This window comes from Branchiostoma belcheri, unplaced genomic scaffold (assembly GCF_001625305.1).
Source record: "Branchiostoma belcheri isolate BF01 breed outbred unplaced genomic scaffold, Haploidv18h27 scaffold60, whole genome shotgun sequence".
Lineage (NCBI taxonomy): Eukaryota > Metazoa > Chordata > Leptocardii > Amphioxiformes > Branchiostomatidae > Branchiostoma > Branchiostoma belcheri.
Window position 1 is genome coordinate 1,314,375 of NW_017804243.1, and position 15,435 is coordinate 1,329,809.

The following is a 15,435-nucleotide window of genomic DNA, read 5'->3' on the forward strand; positions in this document are numbered from 1 at the left end:
TCGCTTGACAAAAAAAAATCAAGAGACAACACTACTAGTCCACGACAGGACCTAGCCAAGACATGTCTGACAGGCAGTTAATGAAATCAATGTTTAAAAAAACAAAATGTGATTGTTTACATAGAAGAAGCTTACAATTTTCATGCAATTTGCATGCAATTTGCATGCGAAATTCCTTTTGGTGCTGCCGACTGAAGGTCCTATAAAGTACTTTGATACAGGAGTTAAAGCAGATGGACTTTTGTGTTCAATCAAAGACATTATAAAGATGTCCTTGGTTTAATCAAGGGGAGTTTGTATCACGTGGTATTATAGTAGGGGTAATTTATGGCATGTGTATGTTTTCTTTATGTGTTGATCACACCAAGGACATTATACAATATCTGTATAATGTTCTTGCTCACACAATCAAACTAAATGTATACATGTTCTATACATTATATTTATCTCAGTTGTATATGATGTAATAGTATTTCATTATTGTCAGTAATACTGTAATTTGTAACTGAATTTGTAATTGTAATTTTAACATAAAATATATATGCACTAGTTTAGTGCACAAGTGATGTTATGTATATGCCGACCTATACATTTTTATTCGTGTATACCTTAGTAATTGTAAACGTTGCTTAGTTCAGCCTCTCGGCTGCAAAAAAGCTTCCGAATCCAACTTGTTGTATTATGCATGTCTTTGCAAATAAACCAGTTATATATACGTGTATCTTACAGTATAAGACAACCAATTATAAATACCAATACAAAACGTAGCCATAGACAACCCCCCGGCTATAGTAACAAATTGGCGCCCTTTATATAACACTCTACCATTATGTTGCGTATATAATGGTCACCTACTAATAATTGTTATAAGTCTATGATAATGTATGTATGTACTGTCACCATAATACAGTCTTAGGACTGCAAGTGTGACATATGTGAGGGAAATTTCAAATAAACCATTCTTATGTCAGTGTTCGGCTTGAAACCAAGAGGTCCGGGGCTCGATCCCCTGATATGCCCGATGCTGTGCCCTTGGGAAGTGCACTCTATACGACTTTCATTTCCTTTCAAGCAGGGCCTTTCGTTCATATACTGACGGAGTTGGTATGAACAAATGTGCACATTTGCCACAATAACGGTACCGTACTTTTAAAAACCCTCCCAACATGTGACAATCGCATCTAGCCCTGATCTTTCCCCCGGTAGGATCCGGTTATACTCTGTATGTACATATACACAGAACAACAAAAACACTAGTAATTTAAAGCGGAACAAAACAACGTTTGCGATTATGCTCTCTTTCTAGGGATCACTTGGGAAACACAAGATCGTTCTTTAAAAACCTTCACCAAATGATGTCAACCCTTCCGATGGACCAATTATACATCTTTACTCATTGATTTCGCAGATGAGAGCCTCTTTTGCATGGATTATATCGGTTGATCATAATCTCCACCAAATGACTGCCTCCACCCAGTTCCAGAACAAGCCGCTAGGGAGCCCAAGAGCAATCTACGTATACCATCCAAAATTCGTGACTCTAGCATGTCCAGATCATGAGGTATCAAAACAGGAAGTTCTACTGCAGTATCAACAAAAGTAAAAAATGTTATCATTTTTAGGTCTCATTAAGACCTACTCACCTACTAACTCTAATGACAATGCATATAAAACCTCTTGAGTTATGCTGTTCACAGACGGACAAACAAACAAACAGACAGACGGATAGACGGAAAAACGCAACTGAAAACATTACCTTCTTATCGAAGGTAAATTGCGGGGGTAGAACTCTAAGACAGCGTATGATCTTTTTCAATATGCATGTGGCCGATTGTAAGCTTCAGCCTTTTATCGTAATCTTCAGGATTTAGAAGACGGGACTAAAGGTCTTTGCTGTCAACATTTGCACAAGATGAGGTGTTTTCATGGTTATCGATTAAAAAGGAGCAGGTACGTTACTGCTTTTTTCATATCATACATTTGGTGTTATTATACTCAAACAGAGAACCTGTTTTCTGTGTTTACAGCCCATCTCCGTTTTGTCATTTGACAGAATTCTAAAAATGGCTATAACAAAAATTCAGACTAATCGGTAGCGTTACAGTGAGGAAAATGATTCTACGTAGGATCTTACAAAAACTACCTAAAAGCTAGAAAACAACTTCATAGCCGCACCAAAACTATGATGTTTAGAACGACTTGCCAGGCAAATCTTGATGATAAAAAAATTGCGGGGGTAGAACTCTAAGACAGCATAGTATCCTTTTCAATAGGCATGTGGCCTTTGCTGTCAACATTGGAACAAGATGAGGTATTTCTAACTTAAATTCATGGTTATCGATTAAAAAGGAGCAAGTACGTGACTGTTTCTTCGTTTCATATCATACGTTTTGTGTTATCATACTCAGACAGAGAACCTGTTTTCTGTGTTTACATTCTGTGTGTCCATCTCCGTTTTGTCGTTTAACAGCTATGACAAAAATTCAGACTAATCGGTAGCGTTACAGTGAGGAAATGATTCTACGTAGGATCATACACTACTTAAAAGCTAGAAAACAACTTCATAGCCGCACCAAAACTATGATGTTTAGAAAGACTTGCTATAGACAAATCTCTACGTTAAAAAATTGCGGGGGTAGAACTCCTAGACGCAATAGGATCTTTTCAAATGCTGATTGTACGTTTGAGCCTTTTATCGTTTATTATCTTCAGGATTTAGAAGAAAGGACTAAAGGCCCTTGCTGTCAGCATTAGAACAAAATGTGGCATTACCAAGTGTTTTCATGGTTATCCCTTTAAAGGTGAGGGTACGTGACTGTCATTTTTCCAGACGTTTGGTGTGAGTTGTTGCTTTATAACCAGACTAACTAAGAGCCTTTTTTTTCTGTGCGTATCACAGCCACAGTGCAACACAGTCCAGTTCCAATAAGTCAAAAGTAAATCATCATCAACACCGACCGAATGGCCATACAGTAGGAAACATTCCAGATTCTCTTTAAGGATGTGGATGTTCTGACTCTTTTGAAAAGCGGAAATTGCGGAAGGTGACATGAGCCAAAAGCCGTGCAAAGACGCGGAAGGATTTTTTTGTACTGAGATCTGAAATGCGACGTGCTGCGCCTGATTACCACAGCCCCTCAAATAAAAAGGGATAAAGGTACGCGACACAAAGGAGTCAGAAAACAAACAGTGCGAATACGTGGACTTGAACGGCCGGAAAGTATTTTGGCGTTGTGTTCTTGACTCCATCGAGCTCTTCCCACAGAACTCCCAGCTCACCAACATAAAGGGATGGAGATGACCGAAGAGAACCAATCGCCGGAAAACGAGTGTGAACAAGTGGACAGACAGTACGAAGAAGACGAGGAGGAAGTGTTTGGCACTTTTGGCAGTGTACACATAATGCTGGGACGAGGAGCGAAGTTCCGCCGCGCTGCGCCGCGGACCGACACCCGCTCTCGCCATCTCGACATGGGTGACCACGTGGTGGTATATCCGGAGCACCATCAAGGTCTATGCTCCGATGATAAGGCTTACAGGCAGGAGGATACCAACGTTGATGAAGAGGCTCAGACAGCTGGCGTTTACAACGCCATAGGTATGTCCATACAAAACTTCAATTGGAATTAATTGAATTATTCCATGATCTTTACCTGTTTTTACCAGCCAGGCAATGCTTCCTCGAGTAACATCTCAACACCAGGTCCAGGTATATATAAAAAATATAATACTTACATAACACTAAAAAGGTATCATTTGCAACTTACATAACACTAAAAAGGTATCATTTGCAAAGAAAAGTAATAATACCTTCACATGGTCAATTCGCAACACACTACTGCTCTGTGTAGTCTTACTTCAACGAATTAATGTTCATTTATCTGCTGGCCAGCCCCTCTGTGGCTCAAAGAAAAGAGATGGGCCAGGGAGTTGATCACCCCCAGAAATCACCATCAACAACTATGAGCTAGAAGTTGTTCCCAAGTTTACTAACCTAGGCTCCATCGTATTAAACAATCTTTCCTTGGAAGCTGAAATAAATGGCAGAATTTGACGAGAAACAACAACCTTCGCCAGGCTACAGAAGAGAGTCTGGGGTAACCAGAAGCTTATGATTCACACAAAGATTGCTGTGTGCCCTCATCATCAGTGTTCTGCGTTATGGCAGTGAAACATGGTCCCTGTATTCAAGCCAGGAAAAGAAACTTCACACATTTCACATGCGCAGTCTATGTAGAATTCTTAATATTAAGTCGAATGATTATGTCAGTAATGTGGATGTTCTCACACGTGCTAACATTCCTAGTATGTGTGCTGAAGCAGAGCTGATTCCGTTGGCTTGGACAACGGGGTCGGCTGGGAAAATTTGCCGCATGTCAAATGGGAAAATTCCGAAGGACATGCTGTACAGTGAACTTGCCAACGGGTGAACTTGCCAAGAGCAAGTGGTCGTCCTCGCCCTCTCTCCAAGCAGAGCATGCCTGCAGCCAGAAATTTGAATGAGGGGGGGGGGGTCTTCCCACTGTCCGAGGGACCAGCGAGCGCTGTAGGCGCGAGGTTCCTACGCAGTCCGGGGGCATGCTCTCCCGGAAAATGTTGAAAATGGAACGTTCTGAAATGCCATTTCTTGCGTTTCTGAGAAAATTTCAAAGGAAAAATCAGACATAACTTTGTATTCAGTGACAAAGTGGGCAGTTTACCTAGGATTCCAGCCCCGCTGGATATACAAATCAGTTTATCTTTTTAAGAAAAATCTTGGACCTTTACATAAACAGGGGGCCTTTGAGCCGAAAAATACTACTCTCCAAGCAGAGGTTTGGGTTTTGGCTTATGGGGGTTTGTTTTTATAAAAAAAGAATAAAAAATAAAAAAAAAATGATTAAAAAAACCACGGGTAAAAAAAATCGTCTAGATAGGTTATTCCCTGAAAACTAAATGGTATACAACATAACTTTACCAAAAGTGTTTATGACAGAACATTAGGGTGTACTAAGTCTTGTGTTGCCCATAGCAACACCAGTGACGTCATAAAATGACGTTATGCATATTTAAGCTATCCGCCATCTTGAATCATTAATCTTGAATTTTCAAAAGTAGTTTTTTTTCAGGATAGAGCCTAAAATACATTGTAAACAGACTAAAGACGTTCATATGAACCTTTTTTGTAAAAAGAAATGGAAGTATTGATGAAATTTTAAGGAAAATAACCTATATATACCTGTTCTAGTGATATGGTCCGCACTCTTGGATTTTGGCCAATGACGTCATCAAATTAGCATAATTTATGCATTTTTAATGATAAAATTTACATAAAATTATATGGGATGTTATAAATGTTAGAAACCATGTGTAACCTGACATCAAACCCATAAAATTCTATTGTTGAAACGAAAATTATTAAATTTAGCAAAAAATGCCTGTCAGAAACCCGTTGCCATGGCAACACAAAATATCATTATCTTATTCCAATGATACAGATTTGTTGCCAACAACATTTTAGGAAAAGTCACCAAGTTTGGCCGTTCTAGCGCCAGCCGTTTAGACGCTATGTGACATCAAAGTTGGCGCGGGCACTTTTAGCCCTCCCCCCGTCTAGATAGGGTTAAGTGTTTCTCTTATATTACATTCATCTCACGGATACCTTGTTTCATTCTTTAGAGATATTTCTATACATGTATATGAAGATAATGTAAATTTCATTCAGGCGACACGCCCATGCAGCAGTCTCAGACTGATTGGAGGCCACTTGCGGACGCGGCTGCGAATAAACCCAACCTTATGTACACCTCCGGAACAGGTAAAACGTTGACTGTGATAGAATATGAGGAATTTCAAATACCCTTTTGATGCTTTTCAGTAAGAAACAAGAATTCGAAGATCTCACACCTCCATGAAATATATGGGTTTTTGTAAATGTTTTTTGTCTCATTGACTATGGAAATAAGGTCGTTATTAGAATAATCTAGTTTAATTTATGATTTTGTAAATTCAAATGACAATATTTTTCGTGTAAAATTACTCTACTTTGTCATACTTCCTTTCAACATGTCCTCATTAATTATGCAAATGACCTTCACTTTAATATAATATATGCATAGTGGTGTTAATCTTTAAGTAACTTACACATATCACAAGGTATAAAAGACCCATCATTTACCAATAAGGAGTCACAGAATTTTCACATTAATTATGCAAATTAGATCATTTGCATAGTTGGTATCTGTTGATGTTCCGCCTGCCACAAATTAATAGATTGCATGTATAGCAGTACTATTATATAAAACACTGTAATTATAGAATTACCTAATTAATTTTGCAAATTAAGTCATCATTTGCATAATTTGCATTTAATTATGTACAACTCTCTCTCAGCTACCTACACACCAAAAATGATGAAAATACGTTGTTCCTATCTATAATTATTGGCTTTTAAAGATTTCGCCAGAAGGTGCCCTGCAGTTCCAGAACAAGCTGCTAGGGGGACCAAACTCACACCACTTATTCCTGACAAAAAAGCTATCTGTCACAAAAACGTCAGGACCATAGTATGTTCAGGACAAAAGATACAAAACCCGGAAGTTCTGCTGCAGTGCCAAGGTCATCCACCAAGAGGCCGGTATTTGAACTTGACCTTTGTCTTTCCAAGACTTACCAACAATCCAAATATCATCATACTGACTACAAATGTGCGGAAACACAAACACACAGACACACACACACAGAGACAGGCCAAAAACAATACCTCCATTTTTCATGGAGGTAATAAAACGAAAACACGTTCCTAAGACTTAGAGATGGCAATAGCTGGTTGCTGTGGGTATCATTTTAAGTTCAACTTGGTTTCAACTTAAGTGTTTCTCGTATGTTATATTCATCTCACGGATACCTTGTTTCATTCCTTAAAGATATTTCTTATAACATTTTAACGCATATGAAAATACCAGTAATATCCTCTGTAACAAAAAAATCGCACTATTTCTGGCTCGCCAGTTGATGAATTTACTATAGTGTGTCTTGTCCTAAGGCCTTGTACTTTCGTCTACATCTAAATAACGTGTAAACGTTATGAGATACTGCAAAATTTTGATTGTAAGACAAAACTACTGGATACGTAGTCATGAACTTCATTAGTGTTGAGTATAAATAAATTTGCCTTACTATGGCTTTTATTATCATTCAATTATCATTCATTCCTAGACCATGCAATCGAGATGTGGAGGACGTTATATTTATCTCATGAATATATTTGTAATTCAATTGACTTGAATTACCTTCTTCCATTCCTAAAAGATATTTTTCATATTATTTCAACGCATATGAAGATAATGTAAATTTCATGCAGGCGCCACGCCCATGCAGCAGCCTCAGACTGATTGGAGGTCCCTTGCGGACGCGGCTGCGAAAATACCCAACCCTATGTACAACACTGGAACAGGTAAAACGTTGATTGTGATAGGATATGAGGATTTTCAAATACTCTTTTGATGTGATAACTTTTTCAAAAAGAAATAAAAAGGAAACATGTTCCCAAGACTTTGAGATGGCAATAGCTGGTTGCTGTGGGTATCATTTTAAGTTCAACTTGGTTTCAACTTAAGTGTTTCCTTTATCTTACATTCATCTAACGGATACCTTGTTTCATTCTTTAAATATATTTCTTATAACATTTTAACGCATATGAAAATAATGTAAATTTCATTCAGGCGCCACGCCCATGCAGCAGTCTCAGACTGATTGGAGGTCACTTGCGGACGCGGCTGCGAATATACCCAACCCTATGTACAACACTGGAACAGGTGAAACGTTGTCTCCGATAGCTAAGATTAGGACCTTTAAATACATGGTACAAATCAGAGAAGACATGTTAGAGGTACTCTCTCTCTGTCTAAGGGAACTTAACGAATACTAGTATGTCACACATAACAGACCTGTGCTATTATGTAGGAAAATTTTTGATATGTACATGTACATGTACTCTGTTGCCTGCTCCTAAAAGTATGTGATAATATGTTTTGTAAGACAGAAATCTGTTGTGAAAAAATGTCCATACTGTAACGTACATTTTGTGACATAGTACATAATAGTACATTCTGTGCTATTATGTATTCATCATCTTTAAGCTTTTAAGAGTTTAAGCTTCACTATCCAGGACTATGAATTGGTATGGATATTAGGAGTGGCTGTATGTACTAAACACTTAATACTTGTAGATGAAAAGCTCTGATACAGCTACAAATTTTATGTTGTAAGCCAGAAATGTACCTTATATGACCATGACTTATATGGACAACAATGTTACTCATGCATATGATGGAATAAAAGTCAAGTTAAAAAAAATGGGCACTCTCTCCACTAGCTGCCGTCACACGAGACAGTAAAGTAAAGGTTGCCCCACGAAAAAACCTTTAAATAGCCTTTTAATATTATATATATATTTAGAACCGGCAATTGATGGATGGATTCTGTAGGTATCATATTAGTGAACGGTTGATTTGTCCTAAAATACCAGGTGTCGATATTTCCATTCTGATTGATTTCGGTTACCTGGTTCTATTCCTGAAAGATCTTTTCACATAACTTTGTAACCCACTTTGAGATGATTTAAACATTATTCAGGCGCCAGGAACGGGCAGCATCATCAGACTGATACTACGTCACAAGCGGACGCGTCTGCGAATGTACCCAACCAGAGACACACCGCTTTAACAGGTAGGTTGTTGTGCTTTTTCTAGTAGGACAAGTACTTTTAGATAGCGCCTTACCATTATTACATCCTCTGTAGCAAAAAAAAATCGCACTATTTCTGGCTCACCTGTTGATGAATTACTATAGTGTGTCTTGCCCTAAGGCACTGTACTTCCGTCTAGATCTAACAGTCACTTGTGTCACTGTTAATGTTGTAAGTGAGATACTGCAAAATTTCGATTGTAAGACAAAACAATACGTAGACATGAACTTCATTAGTGTTGAGTATAAATAAATGTTCCTTACTATGGCCTTTATTATCATTCAAGTATCATTCAATCCTAGATCGTGCAATCGAGATGTGGAGGATGGTGAGATCCAGTACGTTTTTCTGGGTTGCACCGGGTTGCGGTCTGCTTGTGATAGCAGCAGTTGCCATAGCTGCAATCGTGGCTTCCCTCCCCATATCAAGAGGAAAGGTAAGGCAACACACAGTCTCTTATTCTGATCCAACAAATTTCTCTGATCGAGTTTTCCTTAGTGATGCTGTCTTCCTGTGATGCCTTTCTCATTTTTTATGAACAATTTTAGGTGACGCAGGACACAGGGGACCCAGATATTGATGTCATGCTGAATGTATCAGCTTTTCCGTCATGGTGGACAACATTTGACAACAGCTCGGCCTTTCACGAGTCTACCTTACCTTCTTTCACATCGACACCGCTTAAAGGTATCGTTCATGACACCAAATGTTAGACTAGAACAAGCGTCTTTTTTCTGACAACCACCGGTGCCCTTAATCCATATACATTTGTAATAAGAATACGTCCCTCTTACAATATTGTTCTGTGTCCAAGACTCAACGCGAATATACTGTAAACACCTGATAACTTTACTTGTGATGAGAAGAACCTTTGGAACAATTCATTTCAGCAAAATTTTGATATGGATTATTTCGATTTTTCATCAACGAAGAATTGAGGTGTTAAAAAACTATTGTAGAGTCGAACTCGTTGCAACCATGAACAGTTGGGGCATTATCATTAGAAAAATTTAGAGACATCTCCGGCAATTAGATGTGCAGAGATTGGACAACTGCAATTAGATGTGAAAACTCATGCAATGCATTGTGTGTGCCCGCTGCCGCTGCGCCGCGTGCCTGCGAAGCTGGTATGTTACACCGAAAGGCGGTTATATCGACTATGAAGATAGATGGAATGAAGAGTGAAACAAGCTTCTTTTGCTCACAAATATTGCACACAATTGTTTTCTTTTCTCTTTGAAACTTTGAATTACAAGCAAAACATTCTAGCAAATCAAGGCGGTCTTCATATGCATCCTTTAAATTCTGTGACTTGAGATCAGCGACCTGAACAACCTTCAAATGTGCCAATGGTTGGGAACACATTTCTATGCTTAGCAGCACAGAGCATATTTTCTGTTTTATGCAGACATCGATGAGTGTATCAAACGGCCATGTCTACATGGGCGCTGTGTGAACTACCCTGGTGGATACCGATGCACCTGCTCACGTGGATGGACTGGACAGAATTGTCGGCAAGGTACCTTTCATGACGTTCCTAATGTTGATTATAATTTTGGAGCTGTGTTGGTTATAATTTTACACTTATTAAGCTTACGTTATTTTGTCTTTGTGTATCCAATATTACTTTGAGTTATTTCTGCTAACATTTCTTTCCGATTTCTTCACAGACATTAACGAATGTACCAGAAACCCGTGTCAGCATGGATCTTGTGTTAACACTAATGGCGGATACCGCTGCAACTGCCAACAAGGATGGACTGGAACAAACTGTCATCAAGGTAGTTTTCCTTGATAAAAAATCGATTGACCTGTAGCCTGAAATTTAAACCAGTGTCCTCCAAGGATGTTCCAAAAACCTGTTCCGTACCGCCTGATGTTAAACACCTGTCACACGTTCAGAACTCCCCCCCCCAAAAAAAACCAGCCGACCAACGTTGGAGTAAGGTAGTCTGACCAGATTTAAGCCATTTCTACCTTCCTATAGGAATCTAATCAAAATTGAGCCAACTATGTCTTTACCTGCTGAGCTAGAACACCAGTCAACCAGCCAATCAATGGCTGAACCCCCTGTCCACACACGAATGTTTATACATTTGTCTGGCGCAGTCGAACACAAACCGACCTAACCGAACATCATGGCCAGTCTCCCGTCCTACTCCCAACCATGGTTTTTGCACTTGGATAATGTTTAGGAGGCCAAGTTCGTGAATGTGTGACTGTGACAGGTCCTTTAGATTACAACATGCAGTTTTTCACAGTCCGACCATGCCAAAGTGGGAGGATTGACTATAACATCCAATGCCACAAGTTGTTTAAACACAAAGTCAATGTACCTACTTGCATGGATGGACAGGACAGGATTGTCGCCAAACATGACGTTCCTAATGTTGATTATAATTTTACACCTGTTGCTTTGAATGTCCTGTAAAGCTTATGTTGTTTGTATTGATGTATTCAATATCCCCGTTATTTCCCGGAAATAACAGTTCTTTTCGTTTCATCACAGACATTAGAAAATGTACCAGAAACCCGTGTCAGCATGGAACATGTGTTAACACTTATGGCGGATACCGCTGCAACTGCCAACAAGGATGGACTGGAACAAACTGTCATCAAGGTAGTTTTCCTTGATAAAAAATCGATTGACCTTTAGCCTGGGACTTAAGTCAGTGTCCTCCAAGAATGTTCCAAAAACCTGTTCCGTACCACCTGACGTTACGTCTCTTTCACACATTCAATGGCGTCATTCCCGTGTCAAAATTACGGACATACAAAACGTCACGTCCGCCAGGCAAACGTCACGTATGACAAAACGTACTGATACGTTACGCTCAGTAATTTCCATGTCAAAATTACATACGTTCAAAACGTCACGTATGGCAAAACCTATGCGTAAGTACGCGTGTTGTTGCAATTTCCGTTTTAAAATTACGCACGGGAAAAGCGTCAAACTATTGTATGCCAAGCCACGCGTCACTTATGGCAACAGGTCATTTTCTCCACCTAACGACAGCCTTATCTTAACAGAGAAAGCTATTCTTGCATTTCCTCGTTAATTATGCAAACGAGGTTGTAAGTTGAATACCTTATGTTAATTGATGTTCACCTTCACAAACCGACCTGGCGGAACATCAGTCGACCTTTCTCACGTACGCCCTACTCCTTACCTTGGTTGGTATGTGTGTGTGTGGGTGGGGGGGGGGGTGGCTGATGTTCAGGAGGCTAAATTCGTGAATCTTTTTCACAGCCCCCCGACGATGTCAGAGTGGTTGGAGCGAATATAACAACCACTGTTACAAGTTCTTCAAAGACAAAGTCAGTTGGGACGCTGCAAACGGGAGGTGCAAACAGCATGGTGCAAATCTTGCTTCTGTCGGAAGCGCTGGCGAGAACAACTTCATCGCACGTCTCATCTCGGATGGTGGGTGATGGCTCATTTACTTAATAGTGTAACATGCACGTATGTAATGGTTTAGGACATATCTGATCTCAATAGACAGTTCAGGTCGTCCCTATATGACGTGCCACTGAATGAATGTACCGAGTGTACATGTTTCACACATCAGTTTAATATAATTGTTAAATAATACTTTTCGCATGGTGGTTGTTGAATTCTACTGATCCATATTTACCTTCGCCAAGAACTTGGCAAGAAGGTTATGTTTTCCTAGGCGTTCGTGTGTCTCTGTGTGTGTGTGTCAGCACGATAACTCAAGAAAGCTAAGATGGATTGTCTTGATATTTTATTAGGTGGATAGGTCTTCATGAGACACGGAACTGATTAAATTTTGGGGCCCCTAGCGGCTTGTTGTGGAACTGCAAAAACATCTGTTTGAAAATATTCAAAGGAGGAAAACTCAACTGGTTGACGGATCGTCGCGAATTTTGGTATGTAGGTAGCTGTCATGATGCTTGATATAATTATGTCACAATTATGCAAATATGGATGTAATTTGCATAATCTATGGAGAAATTCTATAAATCAGCTGCATTCCATGATAGGACTATTGAGGCTTGGTAATTGAGAACGAGAGAAACACAGGTAGATATTAATCATGTACATGAAGACTTCATTTGCATAATTAATGAGAAAATTTTACAATTATGTAATGATAACTGCCCGGAATTTCATACTTGTGGTATTTGAAAGTTAAGTGAAGGTGAACATCATTAAACATAATGTATTCAAATCAGAAATCTAAAACTACTAGTATCAATTTAACTACGGCACTAGATTGCTGTCGGGTAAAGCCAGATAGGCAGGCCCTCTGACAGATTTGTAAACTTCCAGCCCCTCGAGTACATGGGAGCGTTTGGTTTCACATCTGGTTTGGACTGAGACGAAATCGAAATGGACAATGGAAGTGGACGGATGGTTCTCCCGTTTCCTACAAAAACTGGGCTCGTGGACAACCTCGTCTTCTTAATGACCGTGCCTTTATGCACTACAAGGTATCTCTTTTTTTTCGAGTCTTTCTGCAAACGTTAACATGATAGGCCTGTGTTTATTTTCAATAAAGGCCGTAATCAAGTTAGAACACTATGTATATCATCCATCTGCATCAAAAATACTAGTAGTGTAACCCACTAAACATTAAGATTGCATAAGAATTAAGATTACATAAGACTGCAATGTCAAAAATAAATGGTTAAGAAAAATAAAAGCTAGCTTAAGTGTTTGATTTTCGTTTCATTTTCACCAGGACTGCGATTCATGGTTGCATTGCGAGTCCGGGAAGGAGAAGAAGGGACAGTGGAGCACCATCCGTGCGTGCTCCCTCCAATTTCCCTACGTTTGCAAGACTCTTAAATAAGATAAAAATTAAATCCTGTTACTTGTAAACACAACCTTTGATTGAAGACAATGTTAGGTCAAGTTAGTGCAGAAGTATCATAGACCACCTTGGTACAGGTGATGCGTACACTTAATACATGGTTTGATGCTCCTTTGTCTTGACCACATATAAGAGGCTTAAATGATAACCCCATATTTTTCACTGTTGAGAAATCAAAATTAATTCTAAAGAAATTTAAAGTAATTTGAATACTTTCAGTAACCGAGACTTCATTCTGTGCATATAGTAGACAAGTTCATTAAATATCAAATGGAAAGATATGTTTATGATTAAGAAACTTATTAATATGATTTTAACTTGATCCACACTTAGAGATGCTGTAAAGTTAAGTAACACTGGAATGATAATTAGTTACTGTCAATTTCTGTTTCCTTAATATATATGTTCAAATGGTCTTACGAGACCGATGAAATGCCTACTGATATATATATTTATAAGACATCATATTCAAGACCGAATACTGAAACCGAGGACAGTCAGGAGCTGGTGTGACCTATTGAAATTTGGGACACTGTGGCTAAAAAAAACAAACTATCATACGTAAAACAAACTGACCACCTTCATGACTGTACGATAATTAGCTTTATTTGTGAAGTCATCAATTTGAACAAGGAATAACCAAGGACATTCGTCCTTAAAATATCTAAAAAAGACTGATCTCTAATAAAAATCAAGTGCCACAAAACTACCAGTGGTAAGTATGTTAGAACTAGCGTAAAAGCAATAACTAGTATATAGTTTGGTTAGTTGTGAAAAAAACAACTGTTAAACAACTGGTCTTACTAATAATGAGTACTAACGGGACCAAAAACAGCTCATCTAGCATCATTCAGCAATAGAACAACATCTACAGAAAAAGGATGGTAAAAGCCATCTACCGGTAATTGACAACCAACTGTTGCCCTAGATTGTCTAACACCACTGATTAGTAGTAACGTAAAAAGAAACATGATTAAAAAATGCAGCAGCTTCAACTGATTTACCCTTCTTATTGATGGTTTTTCAGTATCTATTTCTTCTTGAACTGCCATGGATCAAACATCAAGTAACTGCATACTTGCTATGCCTTACATCGTACCGGTATATGGGATTTCCTACTATCCCCTCTTATGTCACCTTCCATTGCTCTACACAGTTTAACAAATCCACGAAGTTCTCAGTAATTGATTTCTATTAGAAAATTGTAAAGCTTGCTACACTTTACACAGCTTTTTAGAAATCCTGATCTGAGTGAGTTCGCAGTTTTTGCGGAGAACGCAGCTCACTTAAGCATCTGCTGCTTTCCAGCTAACACCTGTGGGGATTCTTACCCATGTGAGTCTGCATGTGAGTTTAGCTGATTTAGGCTAATGAACTTCTTGCTGCACTCCTTACACATTCTCTGAGTGGGAGCGCATGTGTCTTGTCAAAGAACTGTGAAAACTGTACTGCCTGCTGCACTCCTCACACTTGTAGGGTTTCTCCCCTGTATGAGTTTGGATGTGGACCTTTAGATTTGCTAACCGAGGAAACTGCCTGCTGCACTCCTCACACCTGTAGGGTTTCTCCCCTGTATGAGTCCGCGTGTGCATCTTTAGAGCATTCATCTGACTGAACTGCCTGCTACACTCCTCACACTTGTAGGGTTTCTCCCCTGTATGAGTTCGGACATGGACCTTTAAATCTGCTAACCGAGGAAACTGCCTGTTGCACTCCTCACACGTGTAGGGTTTCTCCCCTGTGTGAGTCTGTGTGTGCATCTTTAGAGCTTTGAACTTTTTTGAACTTTATTTCTTTGCTTTTGGCCACCTTGGGCTACAGCAATACAGTTTTAAAATTACAATTAATCAATACATGTACATAACAAGA

General features: G+C 39.1%; 2 protein-coding genes and 1 pseudogene across 2 annotated transcripts; 1 reads left to right on the top strand and 2 right to left on the bottom strand.

Moving 5' to 3' along the window:
* Positions 1–3,291: 3,291 nt before the first annotated feature.
* LOC109482721 (versican core protein-like) lies at positions 3,292–13,545 on the top strand. The gene is made up of 10 exons (XM_019785539.1): positions 3,292–3,598; positions 5,705–5,797; positions 7,343–7,435; positions 7,704–7,796; positions 8,617–8,709; positions 10,137–10,247; positions 10,399–10,509; positions 11,979–12,156; positions 13,042–13,183; positions 13,435–13,545. Exons 1-10 carry the CDS (start codon positions 3,292–3,294, stop codon positions 13,543–13,545), a joined length of 1,332 nt encoding a protein of 443 aa, XP_019641098.1.
* Positions 13,546–14,269: 724 nt separating this feature from the next.
* Positions 14,270–15,329, bottom strand: LOC109482775 (protein krueppel-like). The gene has a single exon (XM_019785614.1). The coding sequence runs from the start codon at positions 15,324–15,326 to the stop codon at positions 14,958–14,960; it is 369 nt and encodes a 122-aa protein (XP_019641173.1). The 5' UTR covers positions 15,327–15,329; the 3' UTR covers positions 14,270–14,957.
* Positions 15,330–15,353: 24 nt separating this feature from the next.
* The window catches only part of LOC109482722, a 9,044-nt pseudogene continuing 8,962 nt past the window's right edge, over positions 15,354–15,435 (bottom strand).

What these genes read in the sequence shown, in the direction of transcription:
- LOC109482721 (XM_019785539.1), top strand. Translation starts at nt 3,292, where the DNA reads ATGGAGATGACCGAAGAGAACCAATCGCCGGAAAACGAGTGTGAACAA. An exon ending in TATGTACACCTCCGGAACAG is followed by an intron (nt 5,798 to 7,342) that starts GTAAAACGTTGA and finishes AATTTCATGCAG; the next exon opens with GCGCCACGCCCATGCAGCAG. An exon ending in CGTCTCATCTCGGATGGTGG is followed by an intron (nt 12,157 to 13,041) that starts GTGATGGCTCAT and finishes AGTACATGGGAG; the next exon opens with CGTTTGGTTTCACATCTGGT.
- LOC109482775 (XM_019785614.1), bottom strand. Translation starts at nt 15,326, where the DNA reads ATGCACACACAGACTCACACAGGGGAGAAACCCTACACGTGTGAGGAG.